This window comes from Artemia sp. Qi Xiang Cuo, chromosome 7, assembly GCF_049724085.1.
Source record: "Artemia sp. Qi Xiang Cuo chromosome 7, ASM4972408v1, whole genome shotgun sequence".
Taxonomy (NCBI): domain Eukaryota; kingdom Metazoa; phylum Arthropoda; class Branchiopoda; order Anostraca; family Artemiidae; genus Artemia; species Artemia sp. Qi Xiang Cuo.
In genome coordinates this window covers 38,190,841-38,214,900 of record NC_142800.1, presented here as the reverse complement: position 1 = coordinate 38,214,900, position 24,060 = coordinate 38,190,841, and the positions used below count along the sequence as shown (strand labels likewise).

Here is a 24,060-nt window from a genome sequence, read left to right as displayed (position 1 = left end):
GTTTTTTTTAATTAATTTTTTTTCGCTTTTGATTCTAAAAAATAAAAGTTTTTAAAAATTGTTTATTTCAAAATCAAACTTAAAAAATAAATAAATCAAATATTCATCAAAGTATCAAAACTGGCATCAAAGTAACAAGTGATCAAAATCAAAGTGAAAAAATGAGTTTGTGTCAACCTCGAACTTTTTATTATCTATGTTCAAATTATTTGTAACAAAATTACTGTATCAAAATTTGTATGGGATTGGTTTGGGGAATAAGGGTTTGGGGGGACTAGATTAAGCTTCGGTCTCTTTTGACTCTTTAAAAGTGAACTAGAACTTTCTATTTTCAATCAAATGAGCCCTCTCTGAGGTTTATACGAGTATCCCTTCTATAAGAACCATATATATATCCCCTGAGTATAACTTACAGCGCCTGTCTCGGGGCCCTGGGGGGTTGTGTTGACCCTGGGGGGTTGTGTTGACCCTGGAGTTTTAACATCTGATGGTTGAACTATTTTTAACAAAAAGGTCACCTCAAATTTTTATCGGATGGGTTTATTAATCCGTCTGAAACTGATATAAGGTATGGTGGGAATTTTTTTCATTGATTACATTATTAATATTATCTGTACAAATCGTCGTGTGTCAATGATTTACATTTGAGTTTACTTACTTATTTGAAACAACTTATTTTTTTCAAAATGTTAATTAACTATAAAACAAACTATGTTACACATATTGTGTTTGTACAACATGTGTCGACCCCGGAGTTTCTGTTATCTGACTCTTGATTTTTTTTTTAACAAAATGGCTACCTCAAAAGTTTTATCTGATATATTTGGGGGGGAAAGGGCGTGAGGGAAGGGCTAGTTGCCCTTCGATCACTTTTGACTCTTAAAAACTGAACTAGTACTTTGAATTTTCAATCAAATGAGCCCTCTCTGAAGTTTATACGAGAATTCCTTCCAAAACAGCTATATATGCCCCATGGGTATAACTTACGATTAATTAGTATATATAATTATTATAACTAATGATTAATTAGTTATAAAACGAATTAAATTACAAATGTAATGTTTTTACAATATGTGTCGACTCCGTATTTTTCTTTATCTGACCTTTTAACTTTTTTTTTAACAAAATAGCTCCCTAAAAAATTTTATCTGATCTATTTTGTGAGAAAGGGTTGGGGAGGGTTAGTTACCCTTTGATCGTTTTTGAATCTTAGAAGCTGGACTAGAACTTCCGATTTCCAATCAAATGAGCCTTCTCTGAAGTTTTTACGAGAATCCCTTCCTGCCCCCGGGCCCTGGGGGGTTTTGTCGACACTAGAGTTTTGTTATTTAACCTTTCAACTATTTTTAACAAAATGGTATTTTTAACCCTTGCATATAAAGCATCTCTGGGGGGAAAATAATAAAAAAATATTGAAGTTTATAAGATCTCTTTTTTCATAAATATTTGCACAGATTATCTCTTTGTTTGCTGGAAATTTAGATTTGATTTCTGTTCGTTCGGGGTTTCTTTTATACTTCAGTACTGATTCCTTGTATTTTTTAATTTTATCTATAATATAAATTAATTTCTGTTGGTCCTGAGTTCAATATGGCTCTTTACTTTTCTTAGAAAACTAATTTCTATGCAAGGTTTTTTTTTAATTAATAATGATAAAACATTGACACTAAATAGGTTTAGCAAGAGAAAAATTAATTATATGACCCTGATGAATCAAACGAGGTTTTTTCACGCAACAATAACGTAATTGAAGAATCGAATGTCGACTACTGCAGCTCTGCCGTTTCGTCTATTATTTCAGAAGGAGCATGATCATTTAGATTAAACTATTGGTCGGATTTTTTTGTGCCACAATAATTTAGCTATGTACTTTAACCTTATATTAAGTATGGCTGTAATTTTAAGTATTTTAGCATTTTCAGTTTGAGAGAATTTCTGGGAGTAATTGGATAGAAAATTCTTTATCTAGTTCTTATTAGTGTATTTTGATGTGTCTTAACGTCCCTTCGAAATTTCTTGAAACTTTTAACATTCTTCTCATACACAACTTTACCTCATTAAAGTCTTTGGGGTGGGGCAGCCTAGTTGGCATAAAGAAGAAAACTTTAGCGTAGACAGTAGGAGAGGGGGGAGGGTGAGGTCTTTGAACTATTTAAAAAACAATCTACCTCAAATTTCTTATCGGATTGGTTTGAGGAAAAAGGGCGTGGAGGGGGGGGGCTAGGTGCCCTCCAATCTCTTTTGACTCTTAAAAAGTGAACTAAAACTTTTAATTTCCTATCAAATGATCCCCTCTTTGAAGTTAATACGAGCATCCCTTCCATAAGACCCATATACGCCCCCAGGGCAAAACTTACAACGCCTGCCCCCGGCCCTGGTGGGTTGCGTCAACACCGGAATTTTTGTTATATGATCTCTGAACTATTTTTAACAAAAAAGTTATCTTAAAATGTTTATTGGATGCATTTGGGAAAAAACGGTTTGGGTGGGGGACGGGGGAAGCTGGTTGCCCTACGATATCTTTTGACACTTAAGAAGTGAACAAGTAATTTTAATGTCCAACCAAATGAGTCCTGTCTCTAGATTATACGATCAGTCCCGCCATAAGGACCATGCAAGCCCCCAAAGCATAGGTTGTAACCCTTGCCCCTGAAGACAGTGGGGGGAGTGTCTAGGTCAAACATATAATTTCCGGAATTTTCAACTACATTGAACAAAATGGCTATATCAAAATTTTGATTGGATGTGTTCTGGGAAATGGTGGGCGTGGAAGGGGTGTCAGTTGCCATAGAATCACTTTCGACTATTAAAAAGGAACTAGTCATTTAAATTTCTAATCGAATGAGCCCTTTCTGAAGTTTCTACGACAACGTTGTCTATACACAACCTTGTATGCCCCAAGAGCATAACTTGCAACCCTCGCCCTGAGGGCTGTGGGGGAGTTGTCATCCTCAAAGACCTAATTTCCAGAACTTAAAACTGTGTTTAATAAAATTACTGTCTCAAAATTTTGATTGGATGTGTTTGGCGAAAAGGTGGGCGTGAGAGGGGGTTAGTTGCCCTCCAATCACATTCAACTATTAAAAAGGGCACTAGCCCTTTGAATTTCCAATCGTTAGACACTTTCTTGCAATTTTTGCGACAACGCCTTCTATTAAAACCTTATACGCCCCAGGGCATAAATTGCAACCCTTGCCTTTAGGGCTTTGGGGGAGTGTCATCCTAAAAAAGATATTCTCTATTTGGAAATCAACTACTCTGAACAAAATGGCTATCTCAAAATTTTGATTGGATGTGTTTGGGGGAATGATGGGCGTTGGGGGGGGGGGGAGCTAGTTGCCCTCCAATCACTTTTGACTATTAAAAAGGGCACTAGCCCTTTGCATTTCAAATCGAATAAGCCTTTTTTTGAAGTTTTACGACATCGATTTCTATAAAAATCTTATATACCCCCAGGGCATAATTTAAAAACCTTGTCATGAGGGTTTTGGGAGAGTGGTCACCTCAAAAACATAATTTCTATCAGGAAATCAAATAGGTTGAACAAAATGGCAATCTCAAAATTTTGATTGGATGTGTTTGGGGGAAGGATGATGGGTGTGGGGGGGGCTTGTTGCCCTCCAATCACTTTCGACTATTAAAAAGAACACTAGACCTTTGAAATTCCAATCGAATGAGCCTGTTTTGAAGTTTTTACGAAAACGCTCTTTAAAAAACCTTATATGACCCCAGGGCATTACTTAAAACTCTTGCCCTGAGGGTTTTGGGGGAGTGTCCTCCTCAAAAATGTATTTTCTCTCTGGATATCAACTACGCTGAACAAAATGGCTATCTCAAAATTTGGATTGGATGTGTTTGGGGGAATGATAGGCGTGGGGGGGGGGGGCTAGTTGCCCTGCAATCACTTTCGATTATTAAAAAAGGCACTAGAACTCTCGATTTCCAATCGAATGAGCCCCCTTTGAAGTTTTTACGACGACCCCTTCCATATGAAGTGCCTCTGGAAAAAAATAATAATAATAATAAATAATAAAACATTGGACCCGTATGACCTTTACTATAAGCAACGCTACAGCGTTGCCTCTGATTAGTCAACACAGTACAACTTGTACATATCAACTTAGTAGCATAGTCCAGCAGTTGTGTTGTAATCACGTATAGCCGTTTCAACAGAAAAAGTATATAATTATGTTATTCGTTCTTTTAATTTCATCTAATTTACTGTTATTTGGGTTTAACTATAAATGTTTCTTTTCAGGATGTTTGTTGGATAGATTTAAAAATACAACTAGATCTAGTTTCTTCATGGTGATTTTTCAGTAATTAATTTAAATAAGCCACAAATAAAATGAAACATCATCGTGCAAAAGACATCACATCCTTAAAAAAAAAAAAAAAAAAAAAAAAAAAAAAAAAAAAAAAAAAAGACGGCCAAAACTTTATTACTCGTTTCGTTCTAAAGTATACAATGAACAAAGCAACGATGTAAAGAAAAAAGTAAACATCTACAAAGTTAATCCAGTCTTAAATTGACATACATGAATGCCACTAAAATTCTGGATAAACGGTTTCCTTTCGAATGGATGCAGTTAAAAAATGCAGTCAACTCCCTCAACCTAATAAATTTCTTGAAAAGAAAAACCAAAGACTAAAATTTTGAATGCCAAAGCCGCGCGTCATGAAAAAATTCTGATTGTACTCTGAATAACTAAGTTATTCAATGATCGTATATTTTAGTTTTTCGCTAAAAAAAGACTTCAAATTTAGCGAAGACAGTGCGAAAAAAGGACTGAAAACACATTGTTTTTATGCTGCACCTAAAGTTCAGTTTCTTTCTGATTTTTGTCAATTTTAAGCTGATGCTTTAAGCCCCATTCACACCGTTGCTTCACTAGATATTAATTTTTAGCCATCATTACTTTCAACTAATCAAGCAATAAACAGAAATGAATTATGATTGGTAGATAATAATTGGTCCCAGATGATAACGCCTACCGAAGCATGCATGTGAATTACACTCAACAGAACTGCGTCTCTGCGTTCTGTAGCAACCGTTTTGAACGCGTTCCGTAGAAGTTTTCTTCCAGTTTTACGACATTTATAATTGATTAAAGAAACACATTTTAGCTTCTGAATTTAAAAGTAGAATGACGGATATACGACATTTCTCCCTTGATGACTGAAACCTTAATAATACATAAAATTATTAATTGTTACCAAATTTAATTATTAATTATATAATTGTAATCAAATTTACCCTGATCGGATAGGGAGAATTATGAGAAGATATATTCCAGAAGTTCTCAGGAGACAACATATTTAAACACCGATAGCTGATAGTCACGTTGTTGTTCAACATTTAGAGCACCAAGCTTTTGTAACATGGAACAGTATCTGCACATCGATACAACCCAGTGAGTACTCTCACTACTTTGTTTTGCACTGTCTGAATCCTTTTATAGTTACTTGTAAACTTATTGTCCCAGACCAGTACCGAATGGACGTAACTTAAAATTCTGTAAATGTGGAAATTAGTGTTTTAAAAATTGTTTATTAATTTTATATTCTTTTAGGGTTCAATTCAAATTCAAAAAAAGGCGGCATTGGCTGTAACTGCTTTGATTGAAAACAACGACGAAGAACAAATAGCTGCTTTAATAGACACAGGTGTACTTATGCCTTTCTGTCGATTATTAAATGTGAAGAATAGTGAAGTTGTTCAGATTGTCCTTGATGGTGTTTATAACCTATTGAAGTCAGACATCTTCCTCTTAGAATTTCTTCCTCTCAGACATGAAAGAAATTCCGTTTGTATACAAATTGACAGATGTGGAGGTAACTAATGTTTGTAGTTTCAAACCCCCAGGAAAACTCCACATTGTTAACGTCACATTGGGTCAAAAATGCATGACTTGTTTTTACCCCTCCCTTTAAAACTTTGAAAAATATATTTTTTATGTTCATTGAAGAAAACTTCTTGCCCCTACACCTACTTCTTCTATTACTAACTACTCACCGAAGTGCCAAGCTGCCTGAGGCCGACACAGCTACGCATGCATCTTCTTCTTCTCGATCTACTCAAAGCCTCTCTCTTTACAGCCTCCCATAAAGTTTTTACTTTCATTATATCTTTCTTTGCGAAATCCTCCCAACCCTAACTGCGGACGACCTGCTTTCCGTTTAGCCCTAAACGGTTGGCAGAAAAGGACAATCTTTGAAAATCTGTCATCCTTCATCCACAGAACATGCCCTTGCCATTCCGTATTGCGGAACACCCATTTTTTAGATTCATATTTGACCACTGTCATCACTTTAGCCCAATATTCTAGTTTTAAATCTCAGACTTAACTTCCTATTGTTCAATACTTTTTCAACTGTGAAAAACACACATAGCGATCTTCCCTTCATTTTCATGAATTGGTGCCGCCGCTCATAAGACAGAATTAAAAGGAAATAGTAACTGTTTGGGAGGGAATAAAGAGTAAAATTCTGGAGAGATTTGGATAAAGGTGGTGTCTTGGCATCAGATGGATTGGTGTTGCGATTGTTGAGCGTAAGAAGTAGATGTAATATATACTTTTAGCAAACCCACCTTTACCAAAAGATCACAATCCGTTTTGTTTGATGTTTTGAGATTTTCGTTAGTTACTTATTTTACTTATAATCGATGAGCCTAGGGCCTGCTACTAGTGAGCTTTGGTCCCAGCCGTCTGTTTTGTAATTTTTTCTTATCTTAAAAATCAATAATTTTTATGATTTCCAAAATTTTAAGTAATTTTATCAATGATTCTATTCAATAATTTTGCCTTAGAATCAAAATATTATCAGCAATAGCTTTTGCAAAAAAAAAAGGAAAAAATGCAGTAAACTTCTATTGCTATTACGAAGGTCACAGACCTAATCTCTTGTTTTTCAAAAAAAAAGAAGAAAACAGTTGTATTAGATTTCTTTCAAATAGTTATTATTTGAAAATTTTATTTTTAACTTTGGAAAAATATTATAATATAATAATAATTATATATATAATAATATTTTTCATATATATAAAAATATATTAACTTAAATAAGTGAAAATTATTTTTACCCTTGTCGATCAAGATAAGACATTTTGCTGCGCAATTGAAAATTGCACAAATTTATTTTTCTTTACCCTTTGTGTGTGTATGGCCTTTACACTATAAGTGTGGCCAAGGTAAGTGACTAGTTTTCTTGATATTTGTATATTTCCAACTGAGCTGAAGATATAGGAGCCATATTCGTCAAAAGGTAACATGCAACGGTCTCTTAGTCTACATTGAGATTGTTACAGGGCCGTATCCAGGATTTTCTTGGGGGTTGGGGTTGGGGGGGGGGGGGGGTTACAAAAAAACATTAAAAACACATCAAAATGTGTTTTTATGCTTTTTTATTATGTTTTACAAACAGTTGTTTTGCGAACATTTGGAGCTGGATAAAAAAAAAATTTTAGGGGGGGGATCAAACCCCCTAACCCTTACTCTAATACGGCCTTAGATTGTTATAGATGTTTTATTTCTTCTTTTGCTTCAAGTTAAGTAGAAATTTTACGTTCTTTCTATTTCTACTTTTACTTTAAGTTCCCAGTTAGGACAGAAGAAGACAAGAAACTTTTAAATCATAGTCTATATTATATATTCGGTCATGAATGAATAAATGAAATTTTATCCTCCATCTTTAACAGTACAAAGAAGGTAAAGAATGAAATAAAGAAAAATGGAAAGAAAAAAATAGACACAACTAATGTAATGATAACTTAGATAAAAAGACAAGTTTTACGAAACGCTGAAATTTCTGTAAATTACGATGAATTGTGTAATAGGCTTCCTAGATTTGATTTTGGAAGGGGTGGGAGAGAGAAATTACTGAAGAAAAATGTCTCCCCGGGGTTTGGAAAATACCTTTTTTGGCTTCTTAATTTTTTAAAGTTAAAAATACTTGCCCCTCCTAGATTCTCATGGATTAGCGCCCCTTGGCATTAACGAGTACACGGTCGTTGTTAGCTTCCAAGACAAAGGGGTAGACGGAGTCCATGGGGCCTTTCTAAATATAAGACAGCCCATTTTTTGTCATTTATAAACTAAATCCACATCTGTACTTTGGCTATTAAATTTTTTAGTTGCTGAAAAATTCTAAAAATATTCAATATCCATAAACAGCGACTGTGAGCTAAGGGAGTCCGTACGCTATCATAAGGATAGTGATGGACTTTGGTTCAGCTCCATCCACTTAAGACTGAAAAATTAATTCTTTAGGTACGCAAGCAGGGAGGAGAAGGCTCTGGCTAGGGTCCCTGAGCCGTCAGGATTTTTAGGACTTATCCCATTAATTCCAGCATTTCCCCTATAATTTTCCCGTTTTTTTTTCTTTTTTAAATTGGTCGATTGAGTATATTCTTTTTAAAATTCTCAGCTTTGCTACAACGTTATGCACTTATCATAACAATGTGGTCAAACAATTGTTGGCCTCACAAAATTATTAAACATTTATATTAAAATTTATGTAACCAATTACTTTGAGAGAATAGAAAAGAAAAGAAAAACAATACATATATAGAAAGATCGATAGATAAGATTAAGTACTTTTTATTTATAAAAAAATCAAATAAAATTATTAACGATTATGAATATTAATCATTAATGAATATTAATTAATTAATTGATTGTTCTTGCGATTAATTATAAACTTAATCAAACCTGAAAGTATTGCTATTACGCCTAACTTAAGAGCATGGTTTCACAATAGCTTATGTATTAAATATACAATTATAAAACACAATTGATAATTAATTGTACAATTATTATCTTTTTTACTTGAATTCAGTTCCAAGCTGAGCCATAGTCCTATTGAACAATTTGACCGCAAAAAGTAAGAGTTTTAGGATCAATAGCCGATGGATTGTCCGTTCTGGTAGTAAATGAGACGACTGGATAATTATCTTCATGTCAGTCAGACCATAGTGTATTATTACGACCAACTTTTGATGAGATATACACATCTAAAAGAAAAAACACAAGGACTTCTGTATATTTATTAAACAATGAACTAACCTGCTTTATAGAAATAAAGTAGTTCTTTTGAATATTTTTCTGAAAATTATTTTTTGTTTTTAGGATTAGACATGATTAAGAGCCTGCGGAACAATGAAAACATTGATACCCATAAATTGGCGTCTAAAATTGTCAAACATTATTTCTCTGGCGATGATGAGGTAATTATTCATTTGTTGCATATTAGCTTTAGTGTGAGCAGCTAATGACGGATGACATATTGCCAAAGAGCGTCCTTGTCGACCAACCATACTTTTTCGACGACGATAAGACCGCAAACTTTTCCTACTCTGGCCAGGAAACTTGTTTTCAATATATTTTAAGATATGATAAGATCTATTCATAATCTATAAACATACAATAATACACTGTGCTAATACTCCAAAGACTCCTAGACCTTTAAATTAGGGGGTGCATATATGGATCACAGGCTCAGAAAACAATAGCCAATTACCTACTGAGAGAATATAAAAGAAAAGAAAAAAAATAGCACATGTATTTAGTGTGAGCAGCTAATGAAGGATGACATATTGCTAAAGAGCGTCCTTGTCGACCAACCATACTTTTTCGACGACGATAAGACCGCAAACTTTTCCTACTCTGGCCAGGAAACTTGTTTTCAATATATTTTAAGATATGATAAGATCTATTCATAATCTATAAACATACAATAATACACTGTGCTAATACTCCAAAGGCTCCTAGACCTTTAAATTAGGGGGGACATATATGGATCACAGGCTCAGAAAACAATAACCAATTACCTACTGAGAGAATATAAAAGAAAAGAAAAAAAATAGCACATGTATAGAGTAGATTGATAATATTTATTTGAAAAAAATATCGAACAGCAACAAATTATAACGTAACTCTTCTCTCTAAATAAAATTGCCAAATCAAAAAGGTGATCTTCATACACTTATAAAATCCACAGATCAAGAATCAGATTTTACAGAAAAAAAAAAAATACAAACTGTTGCCAATCATTCAAAACCAAGCTGCAAGAGAGGTGGCGCATAAGGGAAACCCAACAAAAGGAAATCTTTCCCGGCCCAGAGACATTACATCCATCCTAATGTAATAATAAAAACAATTCATCTAGACATTAGAAAATATTTTAAGATACTTTTGAAGGTACCAATCGAGTGACATTCTCGAGCTGACTCTGGTACGGTATTCCACACAAAGTGGAAAGCAGTTAATACATTGAGATCAGACCTCACCGTTGAGTAAATGGAACATTAATATTCTTTGAATTGCGAAGATGACACGCTGACCGATCAGTAACGAAAGAAGAAATAGCGTTTAGGGCCTCGGGAACATTCCCAAGGAGCTTAAGAAAAGGGAAAGACATACATGAAAGAATGTTAAGTGTCTTTAAATCAAGTAGTGGGTTAGTTGTAGAACTATTTGTTTTCCGTATAAGAGTCCTTGCTTTATCATATAACTTCGACTGTGGTTTCATAAAGAAGAAGAAGTTGACATCCATTTAGTAGGGCCGTAAGAGAAGTAAGACCGGACCAAGCAATGAATCAAAATTTAAAAAATTGATTCACGAAAAATATGTTTCAGCTTTGTCAAAATTCCAGGACTCCTTGAAATCTTAATTTTGATTAATCCAATATGATGCTTGAAAAAAAGATTTTCATCAATAAGAATACCAATAAATTGGATATGCCAATCCTTGGATCTACTCAGAGAACCCCTTGAGAGATGAATGTCAGATAACTGAAGGCAAACCTGAAAAATACAGGAGAAAATTAAAAAACTTGAATTAGCAACATTTAGGGCAAGGCAAATAGCATCGAACCAAAGAATGACTCTTTCAAAAAGGTTGCCTAGTTTGGGATGCATCTCAGACCGTTCTTTCAGCGATACCAAGAGTACGGTTAACAGCGAAAGTGACGAGAGTATCCTCATCCAGTGATGGTGATTGTCGTTTTGGAGCATTGTAAAATTCAAGATCACATAGGTGACAACAAACATTAGGTTTCTGTATCTTTACTGTCACTATAAGGTCATTAACATAAATCAAAAATGGAACTGGCCCAAAAGCAGAACCTTCAACACAAAATTCAACTTCAGGCGAAAAGTGGAAAAGGAAATCTACAGAGATAGTTCTACCTGGCAAGTAAGAACCAAATCAAGCATGACCCCCCCCCCCTGCTAGACCTACACCATTATGTGGTAACTTAAAAGCAAAATTCTATGGATTAAAGAATTAAAAGCCTTTTGGACATCCAGAAAAATAGCAACTGGAATCAAACCAGAGTCAAGCGCGGTGTGGAAAAATTCAAGAATCGACAGACAGCATCGACAAAAGCACTTTCAGAATTGACAAACCACCGAAGAAGACAGAATCGACAAAAGGCACCGTCCTCAGATGGCGAATAGGAAAACCAGCTGAAACGAATCAGCCAACCCAACTGAAACTTCAACTTTCTTTTTCCAGATACTGGAAAGGTATATGCAATATCTAGATTTCATGGACTCTAGCTGACGAATTTTGGACGCTGTGTCGAGTGACGACGATTTGTGGACAAACCGTCCGATGTCGTTTGGAACCAAATAAGATTGGGTAATAGCGTTTTGCGAAATGACTCTATCGAATGGACTGGAATGTGAACCTGAGCATCAGCAACCGCTTCTGTGTTATTTAAGCCCACAGGGGCAGATGAGCAATTCGGAGACGACCCGCCAATGTCACTATTAGAAATAACTAACCTTGTTCGCTTGGGTGCGAAAAATGATGTCATATCACATTTCCCTTTCATTTTTGAGTCACTCTTCACTTAACACAGTTGAAAACTAAACTGACCATATAAAATCTGAATGCTATCACCAAGAAAGTAGATTGTTTTGCCATTGCTTCTCTCATAATTTTCTTAATAAGCATGGGATTAATTTACATTTTTTGATCGTATACAACACTAATAGTTGCAAATGCAGTGAAAATTAACAGTGGAGTATATTCATGGATATCTAATTTAAGCCTAAACTTAAAAAAGCTGGTAAACGGGATGTTGAAGTTAAAACAAGGTATCTAAATCATGAATCAATTGACATGGATACAATCAGTATTAGGAAACTTTTGCGAAGAAGAATGATAGGCTGGGTTGTGAAGGTAACTTTTTTTTAAAATCTAAATGTAAAAAAGCTTCTAGGTTGTAGTCAGCCAAACTTAAATATCCCTACTATCTCCATAGATAGTCCCAACTATGTTATATCCAACATTAGGAACCTACAATTTGTATTTATAGAAGATGCATATTAATCAAAATATTTGTCTTGAGATTCCATGGTGTTAATTTGGGAAGGGGGGTTTTGGGCCCCCTGCCCCCCCCCCCCTAGATTTTGAAGATACTGTTTTTTTATATATCCATTGAAAACTGTTTTTTTTTTGTATTTCTTTGAAATAATTGAAAAGTATGACAAATTTGCGTTTCTCCCTAGATATTGAAAAATACATAAAAAGTGCAAAGAAACGAATTGATATGTTTTGAAAGAACAAACAATTTACCCTGATTAATTGTGCTTATATTCTACCTAGCCATGTTAAAGATGAAAAAAACTCCTAATTTACCAACCAGATGGTAAAATATGCAATTTTGTTTCCTCAGTCAACTCTCCATATAAAAATTACAATAAAATTAAATTTTGAACCGATGAGCTTTCAGCAATTAATATAATTATGTATCAAATATTCAGATTCATTTTATTAGTTCTTTCCAAGACTGTTCAAGACAATTATAGTTTCACTATAAACAAGAGTTTGAATACTGCCCTTTCTCTAACTGTAAAAGTATAGCCTACTGCGTGAATGGTGCTTAACGGTGGAAATTATATTACAAATAATTTATTTTCCAGTTATTACAGCATTGAAAATGAAAATAAAATTACTGTGAAATAAAATCTTGAACTGATGGTTTTTCAAAAATTAATATCATTATATATCAAATATTCAGTTTGATTTTATTTCCACTTTTCAAGACTGTTCAATACACATATAGTTTTCAGTAAATCTCCGATGACCCATTAGTCTTTAAACTTTTATAGTGAGAGAAAAAGGTAGTACCCAGAGTCTTGTTTGTCGTGATTTTTGTTTATTTCAAGCTTTATTTGCATATTCAGTTTGATTCTCACTTGTTTTAAGATTTATTTATTTATTTTTATTATTACCTATTACATGTTTGTTTGCTGTGATTGTTTATTTATTTTATTTTCATCTTGTGTTTTATTTATACTTTAATAGCAAAAAATTTTTGTTCGTTTTAAGCTTTATTTGCATACTCAATTTAATCTCTCATTTTTCTTAAGAATCATTTATTTATTTATATTATTACATGTTGCATGTTTGTTTGCTGTGATTGTTTTTTTTTTAATTTCTGGTCATCTTGGGTTTTATTTATACTTCAATAGCAAAGCATTTTTGTTCGTTTTAAGCTTGATCTGCATATTCAATTTAATTCTCCTTTTTCTTAAGATTTATTTATATTAGTACCTGTTGTATGTTTGTTTGCTCTAACTGATCATTTAATTTTTATTTAGCTTGAGTTTCTATTATCCGTCAATAACAAAGCAATTTTGTACTTTTTAAGATTGATTTTCATATTCAATGTAACTCTCATTTGTTCTAAGATTTATTTATTTATTTATATTAGTACATGTTGAATGTTTGTTTAATTTGTTTGTTTTATTAATTTATGGCCATCTTGAGTTTTATTTATACTTCAATAGCAAAGAATTTGTGATAGTTTTAAGATTGATTCGCACACTCAGTTTAATCTCTCTTTTTTTTAAGATTTATTTATTTATTTATATTAGTACCTGTTTCATGTTTGTTTGATCTGATGGTTTTTTTTTTAATTTCTGGTTATCTTGAGCTTCTTTTATACTTCAATAGCAAAATATTTTTGTTCGTTTTAAGCTTGATATGCATATTCAATGTAACTCTCATTTGTTTTAAGATTTATTTATTTATTTATATTAGAACCTGTTGCATGTTTGTTTGCTTTTTTTGTTTATTTAATTTTTGTCCATCTTGGGTTTTATTTATACTTTAATAACAAAGTATTTTTGATTGTTTTAAGATTGATCTGCATATTCAATGTAATTCTCATTTGTTCTAAGATTTATTTATTTATTTATGTTATTACCTGTTGTATGTTTGTTTGATGTTATTTTTCTTTTAATGTCTAGTTAGCTTGGGCTTTATTTATACGTCAATAGCAAAACATATTTGTACTTTTTAATTTTCATCTTCATATTCAATTTAATTCTGATTTGTTCTAAGATTTATTTATTTTGTATTAGTACCTGTTGCAGTTTGTTTACTGTTATTGTTTATGGTCATCTTGGGTTTTATTTATACTATCAATAGCAAAACATTTTTGTTTGTTTTAAGCTTGATTTGCATACTCAGTTTAATTTTCATTTTTCTTAAGATTTATTTATTTATTTATATTAGTACCTGTTGTATGTTTGTATGCTGTGCTTGTTTTTTAATGTTTAGTTAGCTTGGGTTTTATTTATACTTCAATAGCAAAACATTTTTGTACGTTTTAAGCTTGATCTTCATATTCAATTTAATTCTCATTTGTTCTAAGATTTATTTATTTATTTAGTTTAGTTCCTGTTGCATGTTTTTTACTGTGATTGTTTATTTAATTTCTGTTCATCTTGGGTTTTATTTATACTTCAATAGCAAAACATTTTTGTTCGTTTTAAGCTTGATTTGCATATTCAATTTAATCTCTCATTTTTCTTAAGATTTATTTATTTATTTATATTAGTACCTGTTGCATGTTTGTTTGCTGTGATTGTTTATTTAATTTTTATTCATCTTGGGTTTCTTTTATACTTCAATAGCAAAATAATTTTGATCTTTTTAATATTGATCTTCATATTCAATGTAACTCTCATTTTTTTTAAGATTTATTTATTTATTTATATTATTACCTGTTGCATGTTTGTTTGCTGTGATTGTTTATTTAATTTCTGGTCATCTTGGGCTTTATTTACACTTCAATAGCAAAACAATTTTGTTCGTTTTAAGCTTCATCTGCATATTCAATTTAATTCTGATTTGTTTTAAGATTCATTTATTTATTTATATTAGAACCTGTTGCATGTTTGTTTGCTGTGATTGTTTATTTAATTTTTGTTCATCTTGGGTTTTATTTATACTTCAATAGCAAAACATTTTTGTTCGTTTTAAGCTTGATCTGCATATTCAATTTAATTCTTATTTGCTTTAAGATTTATTTATTTATTTATATTAGTACCTGTTGCATGTTTGTTTGCTGTTATTGTTTATTGAATTTCTAGCCATCTTGGGTTTTATTTATACTTAAATACAAAAATTCGTTTTAAGCTTGATATGCATATTCAATTTAATTCTTATTTGCTTTAAGATTTATTTATTTATATTAGTACCTGTTGCATGTTTGTTTGCTGTTATTGTTTATTGAATTTCTGGCCATCTTGGGTTTTATTTATACTTTAATAGCAAAGCATTTTTGTTCGTTTTAAGCTTGATTTGCATATTCAATTTAATCTCTCATTTTTCTTAAGATTTATTTATTTATTTATATTAGTACCTGTTTCATGTTTTTTTGCTCTTATTGATCATTTAATGTTTGGTTATCTTGGGTTTTATTTATACTTCAATAGCAAAACATTTTTGTTCGTTTTAAGCTTGATCTGCATATTCAATTTAATTCTCATTTGTTCTAAGATTTATTGTTTGCTGTTCTTGTTTATTTATTTTATGGTTATCTTGGGTTTTATTTATACTTCAATAGCAAAACATTTTTGTTCGTTTTAAGCTTGATTTGCATCTTCAATTTAATCTCTCATTTTTCTTAAGAATTGTTTATTTATTTATGTTAGTACCTGTTGTATGTTTGTTTGCTGTGATTGTTTATTTAATTTCTGGTCATCTTGGGCTTTATTTATACTTCAATAGCAAAGTATTTTTGTTCGTTTTAAGCTTGATCTGCATATTCAATGTAATTCTCATTTGTTTAAAGATTTATTTATTTATTTATGTTAGTGCCTGATTTATGTTTATTTACTGTTATTGTTTACTTAATGTCTGTTTATCTTGGGCTTTATTTATGCTTCAATAGCAAAACAATGTTGTTCTTTTTAATCTTGATCTGCATATTCAATTTAATTCATTTGTTTAAAGATTTATTTATTTATTTATGTTAGATCCTGTTACATGTTTGTTTGCTGTTATTTTGTTTTTAATGTCTGGCTATCTTGGTTTTTATTTATGCTTCAATAGCAAAGACATTTTTGTTCGTTTTAAGATTGATCTGCATATTCAATTTAACTCTCATTTTTTTTAAGATTTATTTATTTATTTATATTATTACATGTTGCATGTTTTATGCTGTGCTTGTTTTTTTAATTTTTGGTCATCTTGGGTTTTAATTATACGTCAATAGCAAAACATTTTTGTTCTTTTTAATCTTGATCTGCATATTCAATTTAATTCTCATTTGTTCTAAGATTTATTTATTTAGTTATATTATTACATGTTGCATGTTTGTTTACTGTGATTATTTATTTAATTTCTGGTCATCTTGGTTTTATTTATACTTTCATAGCAAAGCATTTTTGTTCGTTTTAAGCTTGATCTGCATATTCAATTTAATTCTCATTTGTTGTAAGTTTTATTTCTTCCTTTATTATATTAGTTCCTGTTGTATTGCTATGAATGTTTACTCAAACAAACTCAATAACTAACAAACTGTTAGTTATTACTTTTATACCTATTTCTATAAATAGTTTCTATGAACATTGATACACACATGAGAATAGGTGTTGTAAAATGCTTCAGTGAGAGTACAAGTAAATTTCTTCGAACCTCCAAAGTAAAGTTATAAATACCATATGGTCAATGTTAATTGATCCTTTCACAAGGTCAAAATTTTTGACCTTTCACAAGGTAAATATTTTTCTTTAAAATATTAAAACAAACTCGTCGAGAAAATGACGGATTGCCCCATAATTCCTAAATATGGTAATATATATATATATATATATATATATATATATATATATATATATATATATATATATATATATATATATATGTATATATGTATATATATATATATATATATATATATATATATATATATATATATATATATATATATATATATATATATATATATATATATATATATATATATATATATATATATATATATATATATATATATTGATAATCTGTATCTGAAGCATACTGTATCTGAAATATACTGTAAAGTATACTGTACAGTACGAGTGAAATATCTCGTATATGTGAAATATACTGTATCTGAAAATGATTAATGAAAATCTTTTAATGACTCATTTCACTTTTTTTTTTTTTTGTTAAGGAAAACTTATTTTTGCAGGGAAGGTTGCAAAGCCAAGTCTCTAACCCATTTTTACAAGACGGGTTAGAAAGTGGAAAAATTTGTAAATTGTAAACTTTCTACAAAACTGCAACGATAAAAACACTAATCATCAAGGTCGTACCTATAGGGGAGGAGGATGTTTGTCTGACTCATAAAAACGTAACAAAAATTGATATAAACAGATTTTTTAAGTGTTTTTTGAGTTTTATTTGTGTAAAAAAAGAAAAAGAATACAGTATTTAAAGCCTTTAATAAACTTGAAAGGTTCATATAATTGTAGACCAGAATTAGAGTACCAAACATCAAAATAAAAACATTTTTGTTTGCTTGACCCATCTTAGATGTATGCATATTTGAAAAGCACGATTTTCTAAACATTATCTTTTAATTGTTTCAAAACTACAAAGTTCCACATGTTCGACAGTGTTGCCATGTTGAACCATGAAAATGAAAAAGTAAAACTGATTGGTCAAATTTGACAATGTGAATGTCAACTATGGTCAGCATTAAGAGTAAGCACAGCGCATTCTTCATTATATGCCAGAGGGTTAAATAGTCTATAATCGACAATATCTGGCAAAGTAAAAACTAGTTGCACGTTTGGAGGTTGTTCTCCCAATGAAGCAGCAAGTTGAATTGAATTATACTCCACTTCTCGCAATTTTTCGTAACCTTTGACATAGTCGTTTGAATCTTTTAATACTTCTTCCAAGAGATTTATTAGATTATGAGAGATCCCATAATTTAAAGGATGTTCTAAAACATCCTTTTTTTACATTTTTGTGTTTTTCTCATTTTTGTGTTTTTCTTTGTGCTATATGATGGTTATGTTACGTTTATGTAATGACAGTTATTCAAAAGAGAACTCCTTTTGTTTTGTATTGTCATGGCCCTAGGGCTTTTGTTGCAATAAAACTTACTTAATTACCTAATTACATTATAATATGTCTTTCGAGGTGATGTCTAATAGTTTACGGCTGATCTAATAGTTTAAAAGATATGAAAGTTGTTCTTTAACATCTTCATTGGGGTCTAAAAAAAATATTTGCCATATAATCCCATATAAATAAAGGCCATATAAACCCAAATATATAAATATAAAATGTGACTCCATTCTTTTCAAAAATAAAACTAACTTGAACTGATTCTACTTTCCAAATACTTTACCCCCACCTCTTAATGTACAAATATATAGCCCAAATTATATATATTTCCGTCTATTCTGTCACTTCTCTTATTCTTGTCTCACGCTAAGCTGAAAGAAACTAACGAAAAAAATCGGTTCTATAATGCCCCAATAAATGAACAACTTGAGCGGCTGCTTAGCGTGGTTTTCAATGCGTTGACGATATTTAAACGTAGTTTTTTTACACTGTTTAAAAATATCATTTTGCATATCATAAAGGAAGAATTGCTTTATTAACATGAGTCCTTGTGTAATGGACTGCTTATACATTTACACCTTAGCCTAGTCCTAATTATCTAAACCCATGTGCTAGGCATTTAGGCTATAAATACTGTATATTTACGATATTTAAACTGTTGTGCTAAGCATTTAGGCTATTAGGCTATATTGGTATTGCTATGATTGTTTATGTAATTTCTAGTCGTTTTGAGTTTGAGTTATTGTATGTTTTAATTTCTTCTTATCTTAAGTTTAGTCTGACCTTTAGTTTTCTGAAAAAATTTCTTTTTCCCAAAGTTATTTTAATTAACCATGAAACAAAGACAAAAAGCTCCTCTGAAGTTTGAAAAATTTCCATTCACATTGTAGAAAAGAGAAATTTTTCTTACCTACTAAATAGTTTAAACAAAAGACAAAATTAAACTTTCGTAACTCCAAGGGTAAAGTTCTTAATAAACATACAATGGAAACGAAGATTATCTATCTTACTTGTCATTTTTGGGGTATTTGTGCTTAATTCCACCTTAATTGAGGGTAGTGCACTGAACCTGCAATCCCATGTTCTTCAAGGCTGGGATTTGAGTCCAGTTGTTACCAGTTATCTGATCTGCAACAGGAGTCAGTGGCACAACCCTGTAAGCTCAGCTAGAGTCAACCAAGCTCTAAATGCATACCTTGAGAAATCTGGGGATGGTAAATAGTAAGGTTGTGCAAAAGCACAGGAAGGCCAACTTAACTAAAGCACAGTAAGGCACAGTTTTGACTCCCTGGCTGAAGAGCTATAAAACAGGAAACGGCATTTTTGGTTCGGACAATTAAGTATACTGCTATCTCTTTATCTTCTTTTATAGGGAGGGTACACGGTCCATAGATTCTTTTCACCATAATAGCTATCAATAAGATTTCAATCAAATTTTGTGTAGTTAGAATAAGTGCACTATCTTTGTCTTTTGTGAATGACACATAAGGCTGCAATTTTGAATTTCCTTGGACCCAATATATATAAAAATTCATGACCAATATAAGAAAAATATTGACACCCTCCATTTTTTTTAATCCATTGAAAACTTTTGATTTTTTTGGAATGAGATATCAATTAAAGTCAATTAAAAGAGAAATTATTAAATTGGTCTGATTGTACTACAGAAATAAGGTCGAAGAATTCTTTATCAATAAACCAAAATTGGTATTCCGAGATTAAACTGATGTTGGACAGGATTCTCGAGCAGCTTAACTGCAATCTACCCGATTCCCTTCATGTTACTGCCAATAATCTGAATAAATTCCTCTTTATCATTGTCCAGAGCTTTCCAGCATTGTCTGATCAATTACCAACAGGAGCCCTTTCCCCTTCTTTTCCCTCTGTTTCAATGTCTGAGATAGAACGAAGAATTGGAGAACTAAGAAAAACAAGTGCTTGTCGTTTCAATATCCGGCTTCCTCTTATTATTGCCTTCAGTGACTTTCTTTCAAAGCCCTTGTCTGTCCTGTTTAACCAGATTACCGAGTTTGGGTAAATTCCAAGGATTTGGAAATAGGGTTTCATAACCCCCTTTGAGCAAGAAAAACGGAATCGGTTTTTTCCTGTTTTTGAAGGTGTTCCTCCTATTACTCTTAATTCCATTTTCTCATAACTTTATGAAGGATTCCTTGCAGATTGGCCCAAGGAAAAAATCCTACCTCTTACTGACCTGAGGCAATTCGGGAGCCTAAAATCCACTTCTACTTCCCACTACCTCGTTTTTCTTATCGACCACATCGGGAAAATCCTCGAAAAACCTAATTCATGGTTAAATTTAATTTCTATTGACCTGAAGAAAACATTTTACCTAGTTAACCACAATATTTTAGTTGATAAACTCGTCAGCGCATTCAATGTTGATCCCTTATGTAGTAGTTGGTCAACAGAGCCGACGACAGACAGATATCTATTCCGACGACACACAAAGGGATCTATTCCGACAACACACATAGGGGATGTACCTGCTGCCGAAAAAAATTGCCAACCCCTCGTATATGGTCAATGAAAAGCACAACACATATAGGGGGTGTACCTGCAGTCAAAAAAGTTGTAAACCTCTCGTATATGGTCAACGAATACAACGACACAAATAATGGTATACTTGGAGACAAAAAGAGTTACAAACCCCTCGGATATGGTTAACGAATACTACGACATACACAGGGGGTGTATCTGGAGCCAAAAAATTTCATGAAATCCAACAAGAACCCTATCCTTATTGTACTTGTATAGCCATCTGGACAGATAATGAGAACTCTATTACAGGTGGTCATAAAAAAAAACAATTGCTCTGCATTGAAATCATTCTTCTAATCTGACGACAGCCCTACCTTTTTTACACTTGCATAGCCATCTTGACAGATAATGAAAGTTCTATTATTGGTGGCCATAAAAAAAATAGTTGCTATGCCTTGACATCGTTGCATTGTTTCCGGGAATTTCTTGGTGCCATTCCGATAATACACATAGTGCATTGACATGGTTGCTCAGTAGTTTCCGATGATACGGCATAATACGTTTCCCGAAAGCCCGGCATCTGAACAGATAATGAGAGTATTGCTTAATTGATTTTCACCTTGAGTAAGGATATAAATATTGGAAAATCGACCATTATAATATGATTAGTTGAACAGAGAACGAACTGTGAACAGATATATCTAGTAAAAGAAGTATCGATACGGATTCTGATGTACCATTGAAACAGGTTAGTTATCTAAGTATTTTTGTCGTAAGCTTAGTAAAGAGGACTTTTCCCTACAGTTTCGTGTTATCAAAACACATTTACAACCCCTTTCGTTACTGAATTATTGATGACATGTATTCATTTAAAAAATTTCCCTCCCTACTAGCCCTTCTTAAACTTTTTTTCAATTCAATCCAGGTATTATTTTTTAACTTGAACCTTCACATGACTAGTAATAGAATATGCACTATGAATATAATGGGCCCCTATAATACGGAATTTTTTTTTTGTTGTTGTGTACATTCAAGAAATGGATACAAGCGTTATCATAATGAACATGGCAGGGCCCCATAACCCACTTGGAGGGAAGAGATGTCAACTTTTTAAGGGGGGGGGGTAAATTTTTTTAATTTTCTGTTTCCTGAAATAACCTTGAAATAAGCAAACGCGTTATTCAAAATATCAAATATTCTATCAAAATGTTTTGTGGCTTGAAATAAGATGAGGAAATATGCGATGGTGTTGCTGAAAACTTTTTGTTTCGTAAAATAAGATAGAAATAAACAAATGCATTATTCAAAATATTAAATATTGTCTTCAAAATATTTTGTTGCTTGAAATAAGATGGGGAAATATGCGATGACGTTGCTTAAAATCTACTGTTTCTTGAATCAAGATTGAAAATAAGCAAATGCTTTATTTAAAATACCAAATATTTTCATTAAAATATTTTGCGGATTGAAATAGGATGATGAAATATGCTGTGGTGTAGCTCAAAATAAATTGCTTCTTGAAATAAGATGGAATTAAGCACATTTACTATTCAAAATACCCAATATTTTCTTCAAAATATTTTGTTGCTTGACATAAAATGGGGGAAATAAGCAACGGTGTTTGCTCAAAATGTATTGTTTGTCTGATTTAAATGGAAATAAGCTAGACCCCTCTTATACGGTTTGTACGTACAAGTGTAACCCTATTCCGGTATACTAGAGCCAATTTGAGTTACAAACCCCTCTTATACGCCTAATAAGTACTAGCGTAGCCCTATCTCGGTATATTAAATTGAATTTGAGTTACTAATATGTCATATAGGCTTAATACGTACAACCACAGCCCTATCCCAATATAATGGAGCAAGTTGAAGTTACGTAAGTTTTACGATAACCCGGCCATTTGAACTGATAATGAGAGTTTTCTAACAGATGGTTACAGAAAAAAATTGTTGCTACGCATTAAGATCATAGCATTGTTTCCGGGGATTTCTTAGCACAATTCCGACAACACGCATAGTGCAATGATTTGAGATGGTTGCTAAGCAGTTTTCAATGATATAGCATAATAGATCCGAAAACTGTGCCCGGCCATTTGGAGAGGGGTATGGGTGCCTGCCATATTCATTATTATAACGCTTGTCTCCATTTTTGAATATTCACAACCAGAAAAAAAGGTCTGTATTATGGAGGCCAATCGTAATGATAGAGTGTATTCTACTACTACTAGTCATGTGAAGGTCCAAGGTAAAAAAAATAATGCATGGATTGAATTCAAAATTCAAGAATAGCTAGGAGGGAGGGGAGTTTCTTTTTAAATGAAAGATGATATATGTCATGCTGTCACCAACAATTCAGTAACTAAAGGGATTGTAAAGGTGTTTACATAAAATCAAACTGTAGGAAAAACAGTCCCCTCTATTAAGCATACGACAAAAAATGCTTAGATTACTATCCTCTTCCAATGGTACATCAGAATCCGTATCGAGACTTCTTTTCCTAGACATATCTGTTCACAGTTCAATCTCTGTTCAACTAATGATACTATAATGGTCCTCTTTCCATCTTTATATACTCACTCAAGGTCAAAATTAATTCCGCGATACTCTCATTATCTGTCCAGATGGCTCCGTGCAGTTCTCGGATCCATTATGTCATATCATCGAAAACTGTTTAGCAACCATCTTAAATCATTGCGCTATGTGTGTTGTCGGAATGGCGCCAAGAAATTCCCGGAAACAGTGCAATGATCTCAAGGGTAAGAATCCTTTTTTCTAAAGCCATCTGTTGTAGAACCCTCATTATCTGTCCAGATGGCCGGGCTGTCGTGAAACGTATTATGTCTACAAGGGGAGTTTTTAACTTCAATTGGCTCTAGTATATCGAGATAGGGCTGCGCTTGTACGTATTAAGCCTATAAGACGGGTTAGTAACTCAAATTGGCTCTATTATACCGGGATAGGGCTGAGCTAGTACATATTAAGCATATAATAGGGGTTAGTAACTCCAATTGGCTTTAGTATACCGGGATAGAGCTGCGCCTCTGCGTATAAAGTGCATAAGAGGAATTTTGCTTATTTCCTTTTGAGCAACGCTGTCGCATATTTCCCCCATTTTATTTTAAGCAACAAAATATTTTGAAGAAAATATTTGGTATTTTGAATAATACATTTGCTTATTTCCATCTTATTTCAA

General features: G+C 32.3%; 1 protein-coding gene across 1 annotated transcript in view; it reads left to right on the top strand.

The window, feature by feature from the left end:
- Nucleotides 1-24,060, top strand: part of LOC148950246 (uncharacterized) — a 251,772-nt gene that overhangs the window by 79,292 nt on the left and 148,420 nt on the right. The window contains exons 7-8 of the mRNA XM_089091811.1: nt 5,574-5,835; nt 9,129-9,226. Of these exons, the coding sequence (XP_088947937.1) occupies nt 5,574-5,835; nt 9,129-9,226 (360 nt within the window). The remainder of the gene's footprint in view (nt 1-5,573; nt 5,836-9,128; nt 9,227-24,060) is intronic.